Source organism: Gymnogyps californianus, chromosome 1, assembly GCF_018139145.2.
Source record: "Gymnogyps californianus isolate 813 chromosome 1, ASM1813914v2, whole genome shotgun sequence".
Taxonomy (NCBI): domain Eukaryota; kingdom Metazoa; phylum Chordata; class Aves; order Accipitriformes; family Cathartidae; genus Gymnogyps; species Gymnogyps californianus.
The window spans coordinates 139957139-139975143 of NC_059471.1; the positions used below are offsets into that span (position 1 = coordinate 139957139).

At 37.8% G+C, this 18005-nt stretch overlaps 1 protein-coding gene across 2 annotated transcripts in view; it reads right to left on the bottom strand.

The window, feature by feature from the left end:
- The window catches only part of ATXN10 (ataxin 10), a 105638-nt gene that overhangs the window by 57658 nt on the left and 29975 nt on the right, over nt 1-18005 (bottom strand). For both annotated transcript variants that reach the window (XM_050915129.1, XM_050915130.1), the window contains exons 5-6: nt 17684-17848; nt 4767-4847 (exon numbers count right to left, since the gene is read on the bottom strand). In XM_050915129.1, the coding sequence (XP_050771086.1) occupies nt 4767-4847; nt 17684-17848 (246 nt within the window). The remainder of the gene's footprint in view (nt 1-4766; nt 4848-17683; nt 17849-18005) is intronic.

Genomic DNA, 18005 nt, shown 5'->3' on the forward strand with positions numbered 1-18005 from the left:
TGGAAAAAGCACGGTCACTGCTTTATTAACCTCCAAGAACCCACCCCTATTAATCAAGTAACAGCTACTCAGTTCTTGCTAAACTCAACCCTCAATGTCATTAATACAGCTGCATTAAACAATTATCTGAATGAGGACAAAAAGCTTTTTCAACACAGTAGCACAGAAATGCACTCAACACATTTGGGAAAGGGTGGACTCCAGACAGAAGGCTGCTAAACACTGGTAACCTCTCTCACAGGCTTCACTTACGTATGTGACGCAGCACCAACACAGAACAGTCGTTCTGTTTGTTCTGCAGGTTACAACCGGGTACCACATGCTTGCCCATCTACAAACTACCAGAGTCCAGTTACCTAACTGAACGAAGGCTTTCAGATTTGGCATACTATACAAAAATCAAGTTAAGCGCACAGACGTGTCATTCATCCCCAAAACAGGGCTAGAATTTACACGCCAGTTTTTACCAAGTTTAGAGCCTTTCAAGCGCACGCTCAGCTAAGAAAACAGGCTGCTCACAGACTTTATGATTACAGGAATTATTCCAATAAAATATTTTCTCCTGCGTAACAGAATTCTAGTCAGCTATTGTTGCACCAATAATCCAAATAATACGCATTTAAAAATGACAAGTAATCCTTCTGTAAAGAAGTTGGAGGGTCACCACATACCTCCATAAACTGTATTAGTGAGATGAAATTGTTGCCAATAGGGAATTTTTTTGCATTACTCTTCCTCTTGCAATATAATTGGGTTGCCCTTTTAGACAACCATAATCCTTCCAGAGAAACAGGAGTGACATTAGAACATCACCTGTATGTAATTTCTTTTAAAGTTTTCTGTTCTCTTTAGGCATTCGTGTCAAAACTGTTTTCCTGAGTTTTCTTCCAGGCACAGTCATTCAGGACATGCCCATCTTTCCCCTGAATTTCAAGCAAGTCTTGCCATTCAGCCAACAATTTCATGAGAGCAACGCTTTTTGTTCTGGTGCAAGTTCCCTTACATTCCTTTCTTCTATTGTTTCTCTCAGTTTTCTTCCAAGACTCACCCAAGTTTTTCCAAGTTAGTTCTCCCACACAATGCAATTTGCTCATTTCTTTTAAATGATCTCACAACTGTTTAGCCATTCAGATGACAGAAAACTCTGTCCTACTTGTTTGCCTATAGCTAAATACAACAGATATGACAACTGTTACTACCAGTTTTAGCACGTCTCATAATGAATTTCTGTAACACTCAGTTCAATATCTAAAATCTAATTTTGTACATTATATTTATTATTATATTCCTATTTGGAAACGATCATGCTGTGTCATCTTCCTTTTCTTTAGGCACCACTTAGGAAGACTTTTTGTCAATCGCTTGCTTTTTTCCCCCCTAGCCAAATTTAAACCAGTTCTTCCTGAAGCTGACCAAATTGGCAAGAACTTAGAACAACTACTATAAAGTATTTGCAATCACCAGTAAAACACATGGTTGTCTCCTATAGTCTGCAAATAAACCACAGCATTAAAGTGCAATTTAAATCTGGAAGCTCATTATTACAAAATAAAGTGAAGTCTTGCTAAGCCTGTCTAAAAATAGCACTGTAAAATTCTATCAATTTTATTATCGCCGAACAATTTTTGTATCAAGTGTGCTTGGTTTATAACCTCTTAGCAAGTGCCAGACACTTGGGACATTCTTTCTCTGCAACTGGGACTTCTCTTTCCTGAAACACTTCACTGACAGCAATGGTTCTATGAGACAAATTAGGTCCTTCCTCGAAACTTTCAATTCTTTCATCTTCGAAGGATGCTTACAAGTATCCTATTAAATGAAAATTGGTAAATTTGTGAAGGACTATAATCCAACACTACCTTCAGCTATTCTGTGTCTGTGAGCATTACCAAGAACAAAACCCCACCAAAACATTAACATTAGCAGCCCTGTAGCTGAACATAAGCAAGAACTGGTGCTCCTTACACCACCTGAGTGCCCATTTCCCGGCTGGTAATCCAATCAATGGCTACATCATTCACTCAGAACACAAAAATCAAAACTAGATGCAAGTAGTTGAGCATCTTAAAAACACCTGACGCTATTCAGTTGCATTTTTGTTGCTGTTAATTAAAGCAAGACCCCTTCTTAAAACGGACACCACAGATGTACTCATTTTGAAGATTTTACAGTGTAATTAAGACTATCAAGGCATTAACTTACATTGTCCATGCTCAAGGCTAACTTGGATTAAAGCAAGGCAGGCTTTTTCTAAATACTTCTGCCAAATACTTGCACACACATGCAGGGAAATCTCAAATCTGGCAAAGAATTCAAGAATATACAATCTTTTGGCTCAATACCGTACCTATATGTTTCTGCAATAATCACTTGCAGAGAAACAGCAGGCATTGTCACATCATCATACACTTTTCAAAGCCAGAATACCATTAAAAAAAGCTGATTATATTATCACAGTATTTATTTCAGGCCATTTGCAAACTCAGACATGCAACACCAAAGTGCTTAAAATTGGAAATGAAAGTTGTCCAGAAGTCAGGAATTTTATTTGAATTGAAAATTCAGACTCCAGATCCACTTCTACAACAAGAACTACTTCATGGCACGCACCATGGCCACTATATCACAAATGCACTAGATTTCAATTACAGGAAATACTTTGAATAGTGCGAATACTATGAATAGTGCAAATAACTGCGGTTATGCAACTGCATATACTTTGGTAATCTAAGGCAACTGCCAACTTTAAGAGTCACCACTAACGTATGTATTCGCAAACTTTCTCAGCATAGTTAATTTCGTTTCAGTAAACACATTTAAAGTAAGTGTATTTAATGTGCATGATAGAGAATAGTGTAACTGAGAGTTACCATATATTCATGAGCTCAAGCTGCTTTCCCCAGACACCTCACTACCACATCTGTCCTTTCTTTATTTATATGACTTAGTCAGCCTATTGGACACCCAGTGTGGCAACTCTTGCGGTGAAGGCTCCTTGTCTCATTTTGAAACAATGAATTCCCTATGCTTTGGTTTATACGGTTACTTTTTTCTCCAGTTAATGACAGTCAAAATGTTTTTATCCGAATTGGATTTGTCTCCTCATATATCTCAAAAGTATGCATTCTTAAATATGCTAACATTATATAGGAAGATGCCATGGCAGGGTTTTCTTCTATAGCTCAGACTATTTCTACACCACTTTCATATGTTTGACAGTAAATCAAGCAGTATCAAATTCATAATAAACTGTACTGTGATTATGTTTTTGAAAAACTTAATTGAGCTTACTTGATTTGCAGAACTCTTGGGACTGATAATAAATTCAGCGAATATGCTAGCCATCCCGCATGTGATCATCCATATGATGCCCACACCAAAAGCCTTTCAGTCGAGGTAGCTGATCACTGTCTGTAGCATGGTGCGTGCAACAAATCCAGCTGAAACCTTTCTAGAAACTGATTACATCTATTGCTTTAAGTACAATTGAACACCCTAACCCAGTCCTGGCTGTCCTCAAGGGGATTACGAAAACATACAAACAAACTGCCATTCATGACATCCCCTAAAAGAATTAAATCTAGCTCATTCACTTAAAACAGTCTTTCCCGCTAACTGGTTAAGGAGCTCCTATCTCCAGGCACAGTAAGCACACAGCTCATATTCGTTCCCATTTGGTCAGCCTGAATAAAGGCAGAAGACAGTATTTCCCTCCTTATCATTCCCATCCCATGTTTTCCATTCCATGCCTATACATTAATGATATTTTGTCTATGGTTCTCAACCTATCATATAGTCTTTCTTTGCCTGCCACCCCTTTCGTTTCTTTATAATCTCTGATCAGCATCTGTACCCCCGTTTGTAATAACACTGTGGCTTTAGTCACAGCAAAAAAACACAGGAAAAAAAAGCATTAAGGGACTGCTTTGTTTACTGCTTTGTCTTTCACCTGCAAAAACTATAGGGGGAACTTGCAGTTTCCCTGTGCGAATGGGGAACAAAGTAGCCATGTTGAATACATAAACAAGATTACAACATCTTCAAGCAGTTGGAGAAGCTGTAGAATCATAGTACAGGATTTCCCAAAGTTGATTATTCTAACAAAATAATTTTTTATCTTCCCTGATTCTCTATTACAGCAATTGTAAATGAGCATTTTCCCAATTATAGCAATGGCCATTTCCCATCAATTCAGCATACATTTACCCAAACACTTGAAGGAAAACTAGCCAATTTCTTTCAAGGTCAAGATTTGTTGAAGCATTTTATATTTTCAATAGTGGAAATACTAAAAGATTAAGTAATTGTGGGCATCTGCACATCTACATTTTTTAGGTTCTGCTAACCAGTATTAGACACACTTCCAACTTTAGTAAAGGCTTCCTTTTAATTTCTTGTAATTACAACAGGAGTATGAACAGCTGAGGACATTTCAAATACAGCTGTAAAACTGCAGGGTGTGGTGCTCTTATGAAATCAAGACACAGGCATGAAATCTTGTCTTTTTTTTTTTTTTTTTTTTTTTTTTTGAAGTATTTCTTTACCAAGTAATGGCGCCAACCTGGATTCTGCAACCCTACATAAATCACTGCCAGTTGTGGCTAAGCTGTAATGTTAACCAACCAATTTAAAACCATTACTGACATAGAAACATGTATTTAGAAATTTTGTGCCAACTATGAAACCACACAGTTTTTCAATCATGTGAACAGGATACTCTATATGGAATGCTAAATACTAAAAGCCACATTGGGTTTTGGGGTTACCTTTCTTGATTGCTCAGTTTGGCATAGAGGGCTTTTACCAACTCTGGACATTTCAGCAAATGGTCTGTAACAATCAAGAACCTAAAGGAAAAAAAAAGTGTTACTGGTGGTACAAAAACAGCATCTACAGTTACTCCAAATGGTGCTGCTTATTTTTACTTGTAGATGACCATGTGACATGCTTCTGGTTCTATGTGCTAATAGATACAAATTGTCACAAAGTAATTGCGCATTGTTCTGCAGTATTTTTCCTAATACAGCAATGGCTATTTCCCATCAATTCAGCACACTTTTACTCAAATGCTTGAAGGAAAGCTGGTTAGAGTCTTTTGCCAGTTACACAAAAGGCACACCACAATTCAAATAATAAAACACTCATCCAATTGTTTATGCATCTCAGAAAAAGACGAAGTTCAAGCTTGAAAACTATTATGCTACTCAATAATTTCTCTTTTAAAAAAATTCTAACAAAGCATCAAAGCAAACGGAAACTTCTTTGTCAGATGCAAAGCAGCAAAATACTGTTCTCAACTTCCAAAAAATACCCTCCTTGTGTAATAGGAACCTAAGCTGATAACCAAATCTAACTCCTTGCTCTACAAGGCAGGTAGGTATGGTCAGTCTACCCTTGTGCTAATGCCAGTATTTGCACTGGTGACTTTCCCAAGCACCATTCATAGCAGTCAACAGCAGATGCCAGTTATTCAATTTCAACCCAGACGTGTACTCTCAGCATTATGGGAAAAAACAAAGTACGTAGAAATATTTTTCTCCTCAAATTACATTCCTAGGAGTACTGACAGTGTTATATATGCTGCATGGGTATACACATACTAAACTATGCATTTTTAAAGCAGCGTGTCTACCTATTAAATATAAAATAACTACAGGTCAAGTCTCAGAGCATCCTCTGAGCTGATGCAGCTACTGAGAAAGAATAGCTAAAACAATATGAAAACCAAGTGATTTCAATATTCCCTCCACCTCCTCCCTACTTTTCACTTTGCTGACAACCTTTTATTCTATGTATCCGTAATCCACTACATAGCTAACAGGAAGATCACATACAAGCCTTCCAGCTGCAACAAAGTATTTTTTGGACAAATACTCAATGACAATTGGGGAAATAGGAGAACAAGAGGTCCAAAAGATTAATAGCTATTATATTTCTAACGGTAACTGTGGACTTAGCCAGCATCCGGTTCAGTTACTGTAAAGCAGACATTTTTAAGAGGGAAAGGGAGAAGAAAAGCTATTTTGTGCTGCGCTTTTTTTTACTGATATTTGTACATACATTCAAGGAAAAAAATAGTATAGGCGTAGGGAATCATCAACTTAAAATTGGCATTCTGAGCAGTGTAGCACTGATTCAAGAGTTTCTCAACACAAATTTGAACCTACAGACTTCCCCAAAGTCAACAGCACAAATGTATTCCAACTGAGCAGCGCAGACTCAGCCATAACAACTGAATCAAACCATCAGCAGGGCAGTCAAGGGGAACACTTCTACAGTTCCTGAACTAACAATTCACAGCATATGAGCCATCCACAGTTAAACCTTCAGAATGGTAACAATTGACTTTATTTTTCAAGGATTTGAGTAGAAGCAAAGGCTTTTATCTGGAGCTGCAAAAGAAAAAAGCATAAGAATCGGAGTTGTGCAGAACAGTACTTTGCCTCATAACATACAAATTCCAGCTGACAATGAAGTATGGTAAAAGTGCATTTAAGGAGACAATTTGAAGCCCCATTTTTCAATTTTGCAGTTGGGACTATGAATTTAAATCTTAATTTTCATGATTAACATTACTTTGAGGAAATCTTCTGGACTATTTGCCTTGTAGTTAAAAGGCAATCAATAATTATCACAAAAAGATCTAATGCTACTAGATGCACATTAGTGATTACTATTGCAAAGTGGAAGACCTGTATTTTAGTTGTTACTTGGGTCTACACTCTTGTATTTATTCACACACATCTTCCACCTTCTGTGGACTAGACCTCTACTGCTTGAAGAGCTTGCAGTAATTCAGAATAAAGTTTCTGCTTATAAAGGAGCATAGACTTCTGTATATGCTTCTTACCCTTTTAATTTCATGACATGATGTAACACCTCAGAAATTTCTGCTTCTATATTTATGTTTCTTTTACCTTATTCACTTCCTGCATTACTGTATCATAAAGAATAGAGCACTAGCATATTTTACAAGAGCATCACGAAGAGATAACAGAAGAATTAGTAGTGGAGTAACGCACTTTCAACTCTTGCTACCATGCCCAGAAATTTCGGTGGTAGTTAAGCAAGGATGCAGCAAATTAAATCTAATACCTTTAGCCCTCAGCTCTCCTGTTTTTCATTTGGGGCAGGGGAGAAGAAGAGGAAAAGTAAGACCATCCACAACTCTGAAACTAAAAAAGACATTCAGTTTTGGGTTACTGACTGAATATGGCATTTCAGATGCACACAAAAGGCTTTGGTAGGAGATTTAAACTCTCTTTGGGGGCCAACAGCAGAATCACTGGGATAAACTGAGGACCACTGTAATTTAGTGAAGGAAATGGTGAAAATTAAAGTTGTTATGCAAGCGTAACACAGTAACAAATGAACAGTGTTAAATATGCCAATTTTCTTGACTTTTTAAAAATTGTTTGGCTAAAATCCTAAAAAAATCAAGTGCTTCCATAGTAGATAAATACAGGAGGAGATGTTCAGTTCAAAGACTTTACAATAGCACAAGGGCTGCATTGTACCAAATTGAACTTGAGAAGCAGCCAAGATGAAATGGTATAAGCTACATTTGTGCTCAGTATATTCCAAATGACCACTAAGCTTGCTCCAATCAAAGCCGGGTGTAAGCAATCAACTTTATCATCAAATGTCATGCTCCATATTAAGTTGATTTGATCCCATTAGCAAGTTTAGAGAACACTGTCCTCGGTCTCACAAAATGAGGAAGAAAACCCCCACAAATGTTTTAGAAGAAAGAAGAAAAAGGCATGGCGATTATCTATTTGATCAGCAAACTTCTCTTCTGATCTCAAAACCAAAAGCATTTTTCATCATCCTACAATAATGCCACTCTATCCAAAATATTAAGAACAAAATAGCTATTTTTACTGTAGTTTAAGAAACCATCCAAATTTTGAAGAAAAAAAGAAGAAAATTTAGACAGCTAACCTTTCAAAGCCATATCACCAGCCTTTTTAGATGCTAAAAAACCAACATGCCTCACGGCCCACATGGGACCAGAACCTATTTTAGAAGCAGAAGTATTTTTTGTCCTTGCACAAGAATATAAGCACCTTATCAAAACTATTTAAAAAACAATTACAATTATAAAGCTATTTAATAACAAATGGAACACATGTGCTGTCACAAAGACCTCTAGAAACTAGGTAATTCATCCTACTCAAACACCAGCACTTCTCACTCAAAAGAAGAATAAGAAAACACATTTCCATATTTAAGGCTCAACCCCAAGTATCAAGCATCACAATACTCCTCTCCTGAGCTGAATGAAGCACAACAGTGAACATCCTTCCGTCTTCAAAAGGCATTACCCATAATGAATGCATCCTCCTTACAGGCCACGATACTGTTCACCAAGTCAACTCTCAGGTCTAGAAGACTGAGTTCAGAACATCTGTAGTATTTCTCTGATTCAGAAGACACTCCCATTCAATTTGATAGCTACATCTGAAAGGCACTAAAAAGAGGTTTATTTTTCCTTATGCACGAAGTTGAAATAATTTTTTTCTGAAGAGCTACCAAGAAAAAGCTGGAAGATGATTAGCAATACAATCACTTCCTGCCCCTCCCTCTCCACAAAATATACAAGAAGAAAGAGGTGACAAGATAAATAAATGTGTGAGGCTGAGCTTTGAAAGACTGAGGAAATCTGTGCCAATACACTGCTACTGCAAATAGAAAGTAGAAGCTACTCAGATCTCTACAATTAAGGAAACTTTTCCAATTGTCAGTACTATTTAAAACCACAGTTGAACCTGGAACCTGCAACATAACTCTAACTTTCCTGGAATTAAAAATAAGAATTACTTTCTGGAGAGTAGAAGAAGGGGGCGGAGGACACCCTAAACTGTCAGAAGAGACAGAGTTGCCAGCCCCCCCCCCCCCCCCCCCCCAAGTTACATTTTCTGGTTTCTCCACCACATGCATACCAATTAAGCAACAAGCGCTCTACTGAAGAGTTCCATCCTTGCCTTTAAATCTGTGCCCATGGGCGAGACTCCTTGCCACAGGAGCACTAGTTTCTGTCCACACTTCTTTCCATAAGCCAGGACAAAACCCAAGGCAAAAAATGGGGAGGGGGAGCCCTACATCCTAATCTTTACAGTCATCATTGAGCTGTGGTTTCAAAAAGAGAAAGTGGATGTTCAGAAAATCTTACTTCCAATGCCAAACAGCTGACCACACTCTTAATATCGTTTTTCTGGAAGCCAAAAGGCATATTATGCCTCTTATTTTAAAATGGAGGATTTTTGTTCCTTGCTCTTCAGGAATCAAAAATACAACCTGTTTTTTCTTTCCATAGTAGCTACACTGCCCCATGCACACACTTGGAAAAACTGATGACACAAGCTATACTCTCATCTCTAACGGAACCACCAAAGTATTTCTAAAATAAACAGCTTTTAGAATACACACTGGTCTCGGTTAAGATAAATTATAATGTAATTTTGTACTACTTTTTCCTAATTATTTTACAAAACACATATGTTTGCAGGTTCAATATTCTAAAATAGATCTCATGTGGCATTCTGTGCTGGTTTCTCTCCTAAATACAGTAGCTTCTAAACTTTGCGACACAATTTTCTGCTGTTGATTAATACAAACTCAAAAGGGAGTGGATGTGGATGTGTGGGGAAACACAGAGGAATGACTTTTTCAAGGCTCCACAATTTTCCAGAGCCTAAGGCACAGCTCTCTGCACGTTTTAAGAAAAAGCTTTTATGGGGGTTGGGGGGAATGGCAGTGCTTGGTAAGTCTTTTCAGCATACTGCACATATGACACGGGATACGGCTTGTGCTTTCCTCTTCCTTTGGAACTGCAAGGGAGTTTATTAGAGAGGACTCTTCAGACCTCGACAGCAATCACATAGAAACAGTGAGTAGGAAATACATTTCAGCTACTGAACAGTGTATTCCAGCTTTGTTTCCTAAAGGAAGGATATGTCCAATTCCCTGATAGCATCCTTTGGTAGGCAGCAGCCATCGAACAAAAGCAGCACTGGAAAAAGAGAATTAGGTTATGGAGTAAGTACATTTGCTTACATGTTTAAGATAAGTTCAACTCAGTATGTCAACACTTCAGAAGAATTAAATCAGCATACCATTACAGAGGTATATTGGAAAGATGGAAGATACACAGAAAATAAATTATTGTCTCACAGAGACTTGAAAACTATGCTCATCCCTTTGAACAGAAACAGAAGATGGAACATAGGGGTGGAGGAAGCAGAACCAAAAGATGCATAATACAGAAAGACCGATCACAGTTTAAGAGACAGATCTTCTGCTGTTAGGGAAGAGATAGAAAGGCCCCAAGTAATACTAAAAGAAGAAAAAAAAAAAAAGATCACAAGAGGGTGGAAGCAACAGAACTGAAGTTGAGAGGTTTAAAAACTTTCCATGCATGAGGAAGTATTTTAGAGGGAATGCTAATCCTACAACCGTGATCATGAGCAGAGCAAGCTGGAAGCAACAGATCATAATCAACCCCTGAAAGGGGGAGCCTACATTAAAGGACAAGGTCTCAGGACTAAAGATAGGACAGGAATGGTCACTCATGCACCAGGCTGTAGCAGCATAAAAGTTTTTCATCCAAGTTAGAGGGTATTAATTCTTAAGCTAATAGCCTAGATAGTAGCTGCATGTTGCAAAGAACAACACGTTTTCTAGAAGACAACTGCACAGCAAAGAACCATCAAGGAGATAGGATCATTTAATTAGTGTATGCCATAAATCAAATCAAAGAAAGGAAACTAACTTGTTTCTGCAAAGCCGGTGTCTTTGCAAAGACATATGCTTTGAAGTATATTCTGTAACATCATACTCCTTGAAACTTTCTGAGAGCAGCAAGCTCTGGGCACTCTTCACAAGCCCAACTACAGATCTAAACATTCAGGACAAGACAGGTAAGTTTCAACAGCTTTCAGTCCTGAAAACTTCCAGTTTCTTCTTGCTCTAAGATTTTAGCCAAAAGCTACAAAACAAAGGGTTGTACAGCCAGTCAGGCAATGTTTTGAAGAACCTCAGTTGGAGATACACAATCTGCCTCCTCAGATCATTGCTCTTGGGAGTTAGACCAGCAGCAGCAACCTCAGAAGAGCTCCTAGTATTCAAGATTACAGGATTGCTAGCCTGAAACAAGTTCAGGAGCTGTGTTGACTAGAAGTTTAGAGGCAGTTTAAAAATACATTGTCTAATATATGTTAATTAATACTATTTTAAAATGCCACTCAGCATCTAGTATTAAAGATGGCAAAGGTAGCAACATTAAAAAAATCTTGGAGCTGTTTAGAGGATCAAGCTTCTATAAGAGAAAGAAAAGGAGGTATCAGTTCTTAAATCAAGAGAATATTTATTAAAAGTGTGAATTCCGTTCTGCAACTTCACAGATTTCAGAGGTAGAAGCATTTCTGATGCTTACAAGTAACCACAAGCTTAATGAAATGAGCCTTCAGACCATCTGGTCTAGACAAACAGGTATGATCATACAAGGACTTGGACAAAATTTGACCAAGGGATTCCTTATAGAACTGAACTCCTCCTTAAATTTATGTCCTGGTTTTGGCTGGGATAGAGTTAATTCTCTTCTTAGTAGCTGGTACAGTGCTATGTTTTGGATTTAGTGTGAGAATAATGTTGATAAGACACTGATGTTTTAGTTGTTGCTAAGTAGTGCTTATCTTAAGCCAAGGACTTTCCAGTTTCCCATGCTCTGCCAGCAAGCAGGTGTGCAAGAAGCTGGGAGGGAGCATGGCCAGGGCAGCTGACCCAAACTAGCCAAAGGGGTATTCCATACCATGGAACATCATGCCCAGTATATAAACAGGGGGGAGTTGGCCAGGAGGGGCAGATCGTTGCTCGGTCAGCGGGTGGTGAGCAATTGCATTCTGCATCACTGTTTTTTTTTTTTTCTTTTTTCCCCCCTCTTCTTTTTTTGTTATATTCCTTTTCATTACTATTATTATTAATATTATATGTCATTATTATTATTGTTAATATTATATTTTACTTTATTTATTAAACCGTTCTTATCTCAACCCACGAGTTTTACCTTCTTTCCCGATTCTCCTCCCCATCCCACTGGGAGCGGGGCGGGGGGAGTGAGGGAGCAGCTGCGTGGTGCTTAGCGGCTGGCTGGGGTTAAACCACCACAATTCATTAACTATTTCTTAGCTCATAGCATGCAACAGAAAATACTTAATAAAAAGTGTATCACTCATGAAGACACACTTAGGTGTGCATCACAGCACTGTTACCTCCCTTTCTTCCAAGTTCTGAGGCAATTTTCGTTATGCTGTCAATCTACAAACACATTCTAAAAATGGATCAGTGCTTATAGTCTCAAAATCTCACTATGCTGATCTGCAAAATAGCTCTCCTCTGTTTCAAAAACTGCTTAGAAAGCGGATGCCTTGGCTTCCCATCACTGATTAGATTCAGAAGTCGCTAAACTGAGGCCTTATCTCCCATAACCCACCCCTCTCAGGAAGCATAGCCAACACTTCAGACATTCCCTCTTCCCCGACAGGAGATCCTTGTCTTCTACCGAACATCTCATGATTCAAGAAGTAGGCAAATGTGACAGGAAAATTCCAGAAAGCTACACCCTGCCTTTAGCAATGCTTCCTCTGCTCTCCTTAACTGGGAGAGGGGTTTACGGCAGACAGAAGAGGAACTGCAAAAGGTCCGCTACCAACAGCTGCCTCTAAAAAAGGAGCTCTGAAGAACTGCTAAGAATAATCTCAGACTTCCTCTGACAAAATCTCCCTACAGAACTGCTGCGAGACTGGAGGGAGAAGCCAAAGGCGTCACACTTGGAAAGAGGTTCCTCCTGAACTTTCCCTAAGGACTTTTTGAGCCTGGAGATGGAAAACTGGACTCTAAACATGAATGCGGGATCATGAACAGAGGAGGAATTGCCAATTCACCAAAAAAAGATTTTAAAGATGTGCTTGCCCTCCTGTGATGGGTGAAGAGTAGAAAACCCAACATGTGCTAAGCGAATGGAGTAGTGAGGACCTCATGGGAGAGACTACAGTTCAGCCAATGGCCTTAAATCCAAATATTTGTCCTGGATGTCCTCTCTCTGTCCTAACAGTCCATGGCAGCAACTGCAAAAATAACTCAAGCATCATAAGTGTTTATTTGTGGAATTCATTGGACACTAACTTAGAGGAACATTAAGTCATAAATTTCAGTGCACAATAAAAGAAAAGGGAACAAAATAGCGAATAAAAGTTTTGCCTATAACCAAAACTCGCCTGGTTATTCAGAGAAAGATTTTCAATACCTAAAAGCAGCATTTGACAGCAAGAAAGCCCAGCCAAGAGGAATAAACACACGTGGCATTCACTTTTTATTCAGTGTAATAGGAAACCAGATGCTCCAGCTGAGAGACAAGAAGGTAGGCAGGAATTAAGTAATATTTTTAACTTTAAAAGTAAGAACGTCTTAATTTCAGTCATTTGTGAGTCCAGCAGCGAGCATAACCTCCTGGAAGAAGAATAGTTTTTATTTCGGCTCAGCCATATAATGCCGTAACAGCTGCTTAAAAATGGTTGCTGTGCACTGTTAGCTGTGGCGCAAGGGACCCAAATCTTTACAACAGAGTACTGGCTCTGTTGCAAATACCGCGGCTATGTAAATTCGTTTAAGCAATCCTAGTGGTATGTACATCAGTGAGAGCTGAAGTACAGCTCCAAATTTTCAATGAATTGCTGACAAAATATTTTTTATACAGTCCAGCCAGAGAGGCGTCCAAAGCTTAGCTTCAACTTCATAAGGGACAGAAATCTTTTTATGCACTTTTACCTGACTACATCTCACGCATACTCTTCCGTATCAGAAACTAACATAGTTCCTCGATGGGGGGGGGGGGGGGGGGAAGTGCTTTAGTAATGAACCAAGAATTAGTTCAAACCAGGAAGATTATATGCAATGATAAAAATGGACACCAAAGCAAGAGCAGGAATACACCAGCGTCCAAACTTATTCTAAACATATCCTCAAAGCAGCAATGACTGTGTCTGTCTTTCACACACCTAACTGCAGAAAACTGCAATTCATTCGATATCCAAAAATATTTTAGAAATAGAAGGCTCTAATGAAAGAATAGCTACTATCAGCATAAGGCACATACAAACCCACACAATTTCAAAAGCTGTCTTAAAGAGACAGCATTACTATGTATCAGGACCAACACCGACCCAAGGACAAAGCTTAACTTTTCATTTATCTTTGTCAAAAAAACGTTCTCATATTCAAGACAAGAATCTTCAGCTTTCATCAGCCAAAGTAAATAACATTACTTCTACCAAAATAAGAAATCCTGTTTACTGTTCAGCTTTTCTGTTCACAGCGAAGTACGTGTTAGGAAGCCATTTCTGGACACTGCCTGCTCTGTCTGACCACAGGAACAGAGCAGCACTTTATGCTAGTAAATGGAGAGCCATGAAAAGTTCACAACAGTTTCCTACAAAAAATAGATGCAACATGGTTGCCATCAGTAGAGCTTTCCCCTAAATTCGGAGAACGTGCAGAGAAAACTGCTCGAGTAGGCAAGACACAAGAAAGTCAGTACAAGAACTGGCTAGCTTGCTTCCTGCTGCTCAGCAATAGGAAAAAGGAAAGAAAGAAAGCAAGCAACAGAAGGTATCATCGTTACATTACATGATTGTATCCATCCACGTTTATCTCACAGTAGAAGGATTAGTGCTAATAAAAGAAACAGGCTTTCAGACTCAACTCAAGACTACCCTCAAATCAAACAAATTCTAATATTCTAGAAAAAAAAAATAAGAGAAAACTATTTGGACTGGGAGGTTCAGCTGTGTGACATCAGGTGTCATACTCGTAAACACTCTTACAGTATGTGCTTTACAAATGGAAAAATGACAGAAAAATGCAAAGAAGAATCCAAGATACAAGCTGCAGGTACCTTGGGAAAACGCAGTCAGTTATTCATGGGATTAAGTGAATATCCTCTGTAATTAAAGCTAAACTAAGAACAACTTGTTGTCTATGAAATACATGCTGCATTAATACTGCCAAGATAACAAGAAAAAAACCTCTTGATAATTTGGGGAAAAAAAAAAAAGATATTGCAAGACTTTACAATGATAATTGTACTCGTAACAAGACTACTAACTTTGCAGGCTCTTCCAAACCTTTAAACTACACAGAAATACACCGTGCAGTACAGGCTCACAAGATGCATGTATGGTCTAAGATAAAAGCATCACATTAGTGTAACACACTGACCTATGGCTAATGGGAGGGTGGGGAGACAGAAAGATCATAACCAAAACCAGAAAACTTTGTTCAGTGTTGCATAAGGAATGGTACACACTAGCAGATTTCCACTGCGAATACAAAAAATAAACCTCTTGCACCAATCTTTCTTTTTTTTCTTTAAATAAAAAAGGATGTGAAAATGTACTTTCTTACCTCCTCCTCCGCATGAAGTAGACCAAAGATACTACATGTATGCTAATATATAAATATCATAGTTTCTTTCAGGATGGAAATAACTTTTTAAAAAAAAAAAAAACCTCCATATGAAGAAAGAACATATTTTGCCATTTAAATTACCCTCAGCCATGACAAATATTATCTCACAATAAGAACAGATGAACACAAGGGAGAACCAGAGAGTAAATGTGTTTCTTGAGATGGGAGATACAAGAAATGGAGTATTAGAAGAACAAATGAAGTGAGCATCAAGAAATGGGGGGGGGAAATAGGTACAAGATGAATCACAAAAAGGCTCTAGAGCTACAAAGAGACAGAAAAATCAGCCCCTTTCTAGCAAGGAATTATCCTTTTCACTTTCAAGGTAATGCTGTTTTAATACTGTTCAATGCCTGATACTGCACTGTTACAATATACCTTTTGGTTTAGATTTTGCACTTGTGAATGCACTTTACCTGTGTTGACTTGGAAACAGTGCCAACATTATTGAAAGATTTCCATTTATAATTCAGTTCAAGACGACTGTATAAAATGCCAAGAAACTTATACTATAAACGCACTATTTTTTTCTTTCAGTTGGGAAAACTGATAATGAGCTTTGAGACTTAACTAGCCAATGTTAAAGTACTATGAAAGAAAACCAAATGTATTTTCTTAATGCTTGGAAGTTATTCCAATGCTTTTTTGTATATTCCCTGTATGAGGAACTCAGCATTCTGACAGGAATTAGAGGGCAAACATTCTGCAACTGTGTTATGGCAGGACTAGGATTACTCTTTTCTACCAATCTTTTTTCCTTCATCATGGTCTTATATCTTGCATAGAAGTTTGCCCCTTTTTAATTTCAAGACTACTCTGAAGAGAGACTGTTTCCCACTCACATCAAACAACCATACTGGAGGTAAGACATTTTCATCGTCATCAACAAAATTCACTTCAGGCTAGGAAGATCAGGGAAACAGATGCCTCAGCATTTATTTTGATTCTGCATTTATTCTGCAATTACCTTCAAAATAAAAATTTAACACCATGACCACCTCTTCCAGCTCTACCTGGCTTTCATATCTCAGTCAAAACACGTTTCAGCATATCTTCAATACATAAAGAAAATGAAGGATAATCAAGATAATTATCTGAAAAGCATTCTTTCACATGTGTTTATATTGACAGATGCCAAAACTAAAGACTCGGTTTGTCACTTTTGAAATAGAAGTCTGGTCGTGTGACCCTGAAACTTTAACTTTGCTTTCTGAAAACAATTTATGTCCTAAACAAATTGACCTGGTTATGAAAAAAGCCCAGCCACAAACAAATTTTAAAGTCATTTTTTCAGTACAAAAGCAAACTATTAAGTGACATTTGCTTTTCATTCAATCATCTTAACTCTGTTTAGAGACTTTCCAAATAACTAGTAAAACCCCGACAATTCTTCCTAATTAAATTTTTAATTTAAACATGACCTTCAAAAGAAGGCTACAAAAATATACAAACTATCCTTTTTTCCCCTTGGAATGCATCACATAACAATTAACTGAATGTGCATCCTTGCTGATGCAGGGCAGAACATTTCTTAAATACCTAACTGACAACAATATTTACAACACTGGCCATTAGCAAAAAATATAAAAGCTCAATGGAATAAAACCACTGATTAGGTGCTCTTGAAGTGTGAAAATGAAATGTGCAAGATTCACAAACAAAACGTCTTCTGTGTTTTGGTATAAAAATGATTGCACATTGCAGTATACAACAGATCTGCTAAAAAAAAAAAAAAGAGAAAAACCCCCATGTTTTATGTAGTACTCACAAGCTCTAGTCATACAAGGCTTCCTAGCATGACCCAATAACCAAAGTCTGTAAGACTATATTCTGCATTAACTTTATTTAAAAAATCTCCACAAACCAGCACACAAGTATAAATTAGTTTGCATTCTAGAACTCCGTTTCACTAAAAAAAAAAAAACTATGATTTTAAAATTCCTGTCTATATCCTCAACAAAAATGTAGTCTTATTTTAGCAGTAATCAGAACAGTCACTGAAAGTATCATGAAAATTATCTCTCTACCAAATTACTAACTTCTAAATAGATCTTCATTTACTACTTAGCAGTGTCACAAATTTAGACATTCTAATACAGAGATTTACACTAGAAAAAACCTAATTAAGAGAGGGAAAAAAAAATGTAAAGATACATACGACCACTCAGACTCCCACTGCTCTTTGTAGACTTTCAGGACATGAAGAGCCACAGTCAAGTTCCCAGGATCCAGTAGTTCTCTCACTTTCTCTGAATTAAGGCAGGTGAACAGGACCATACAACAATAGGCAACAATTTTCTTATCACTGTACGTTAGGCATGTCCTTCAAGAGAAAATAAGGAGTTAAGAAAGTAAGTTAAAACTGACCCTGGAAAAACAGACTAGTGGCATGCAGCTCGTTGAGGAGTTGTTCTTTACTGTCTTTTAGAGAATCATGAGTTTGTCATTGCCTAAGAGGGATAGAAATCATCTGCAAAGAA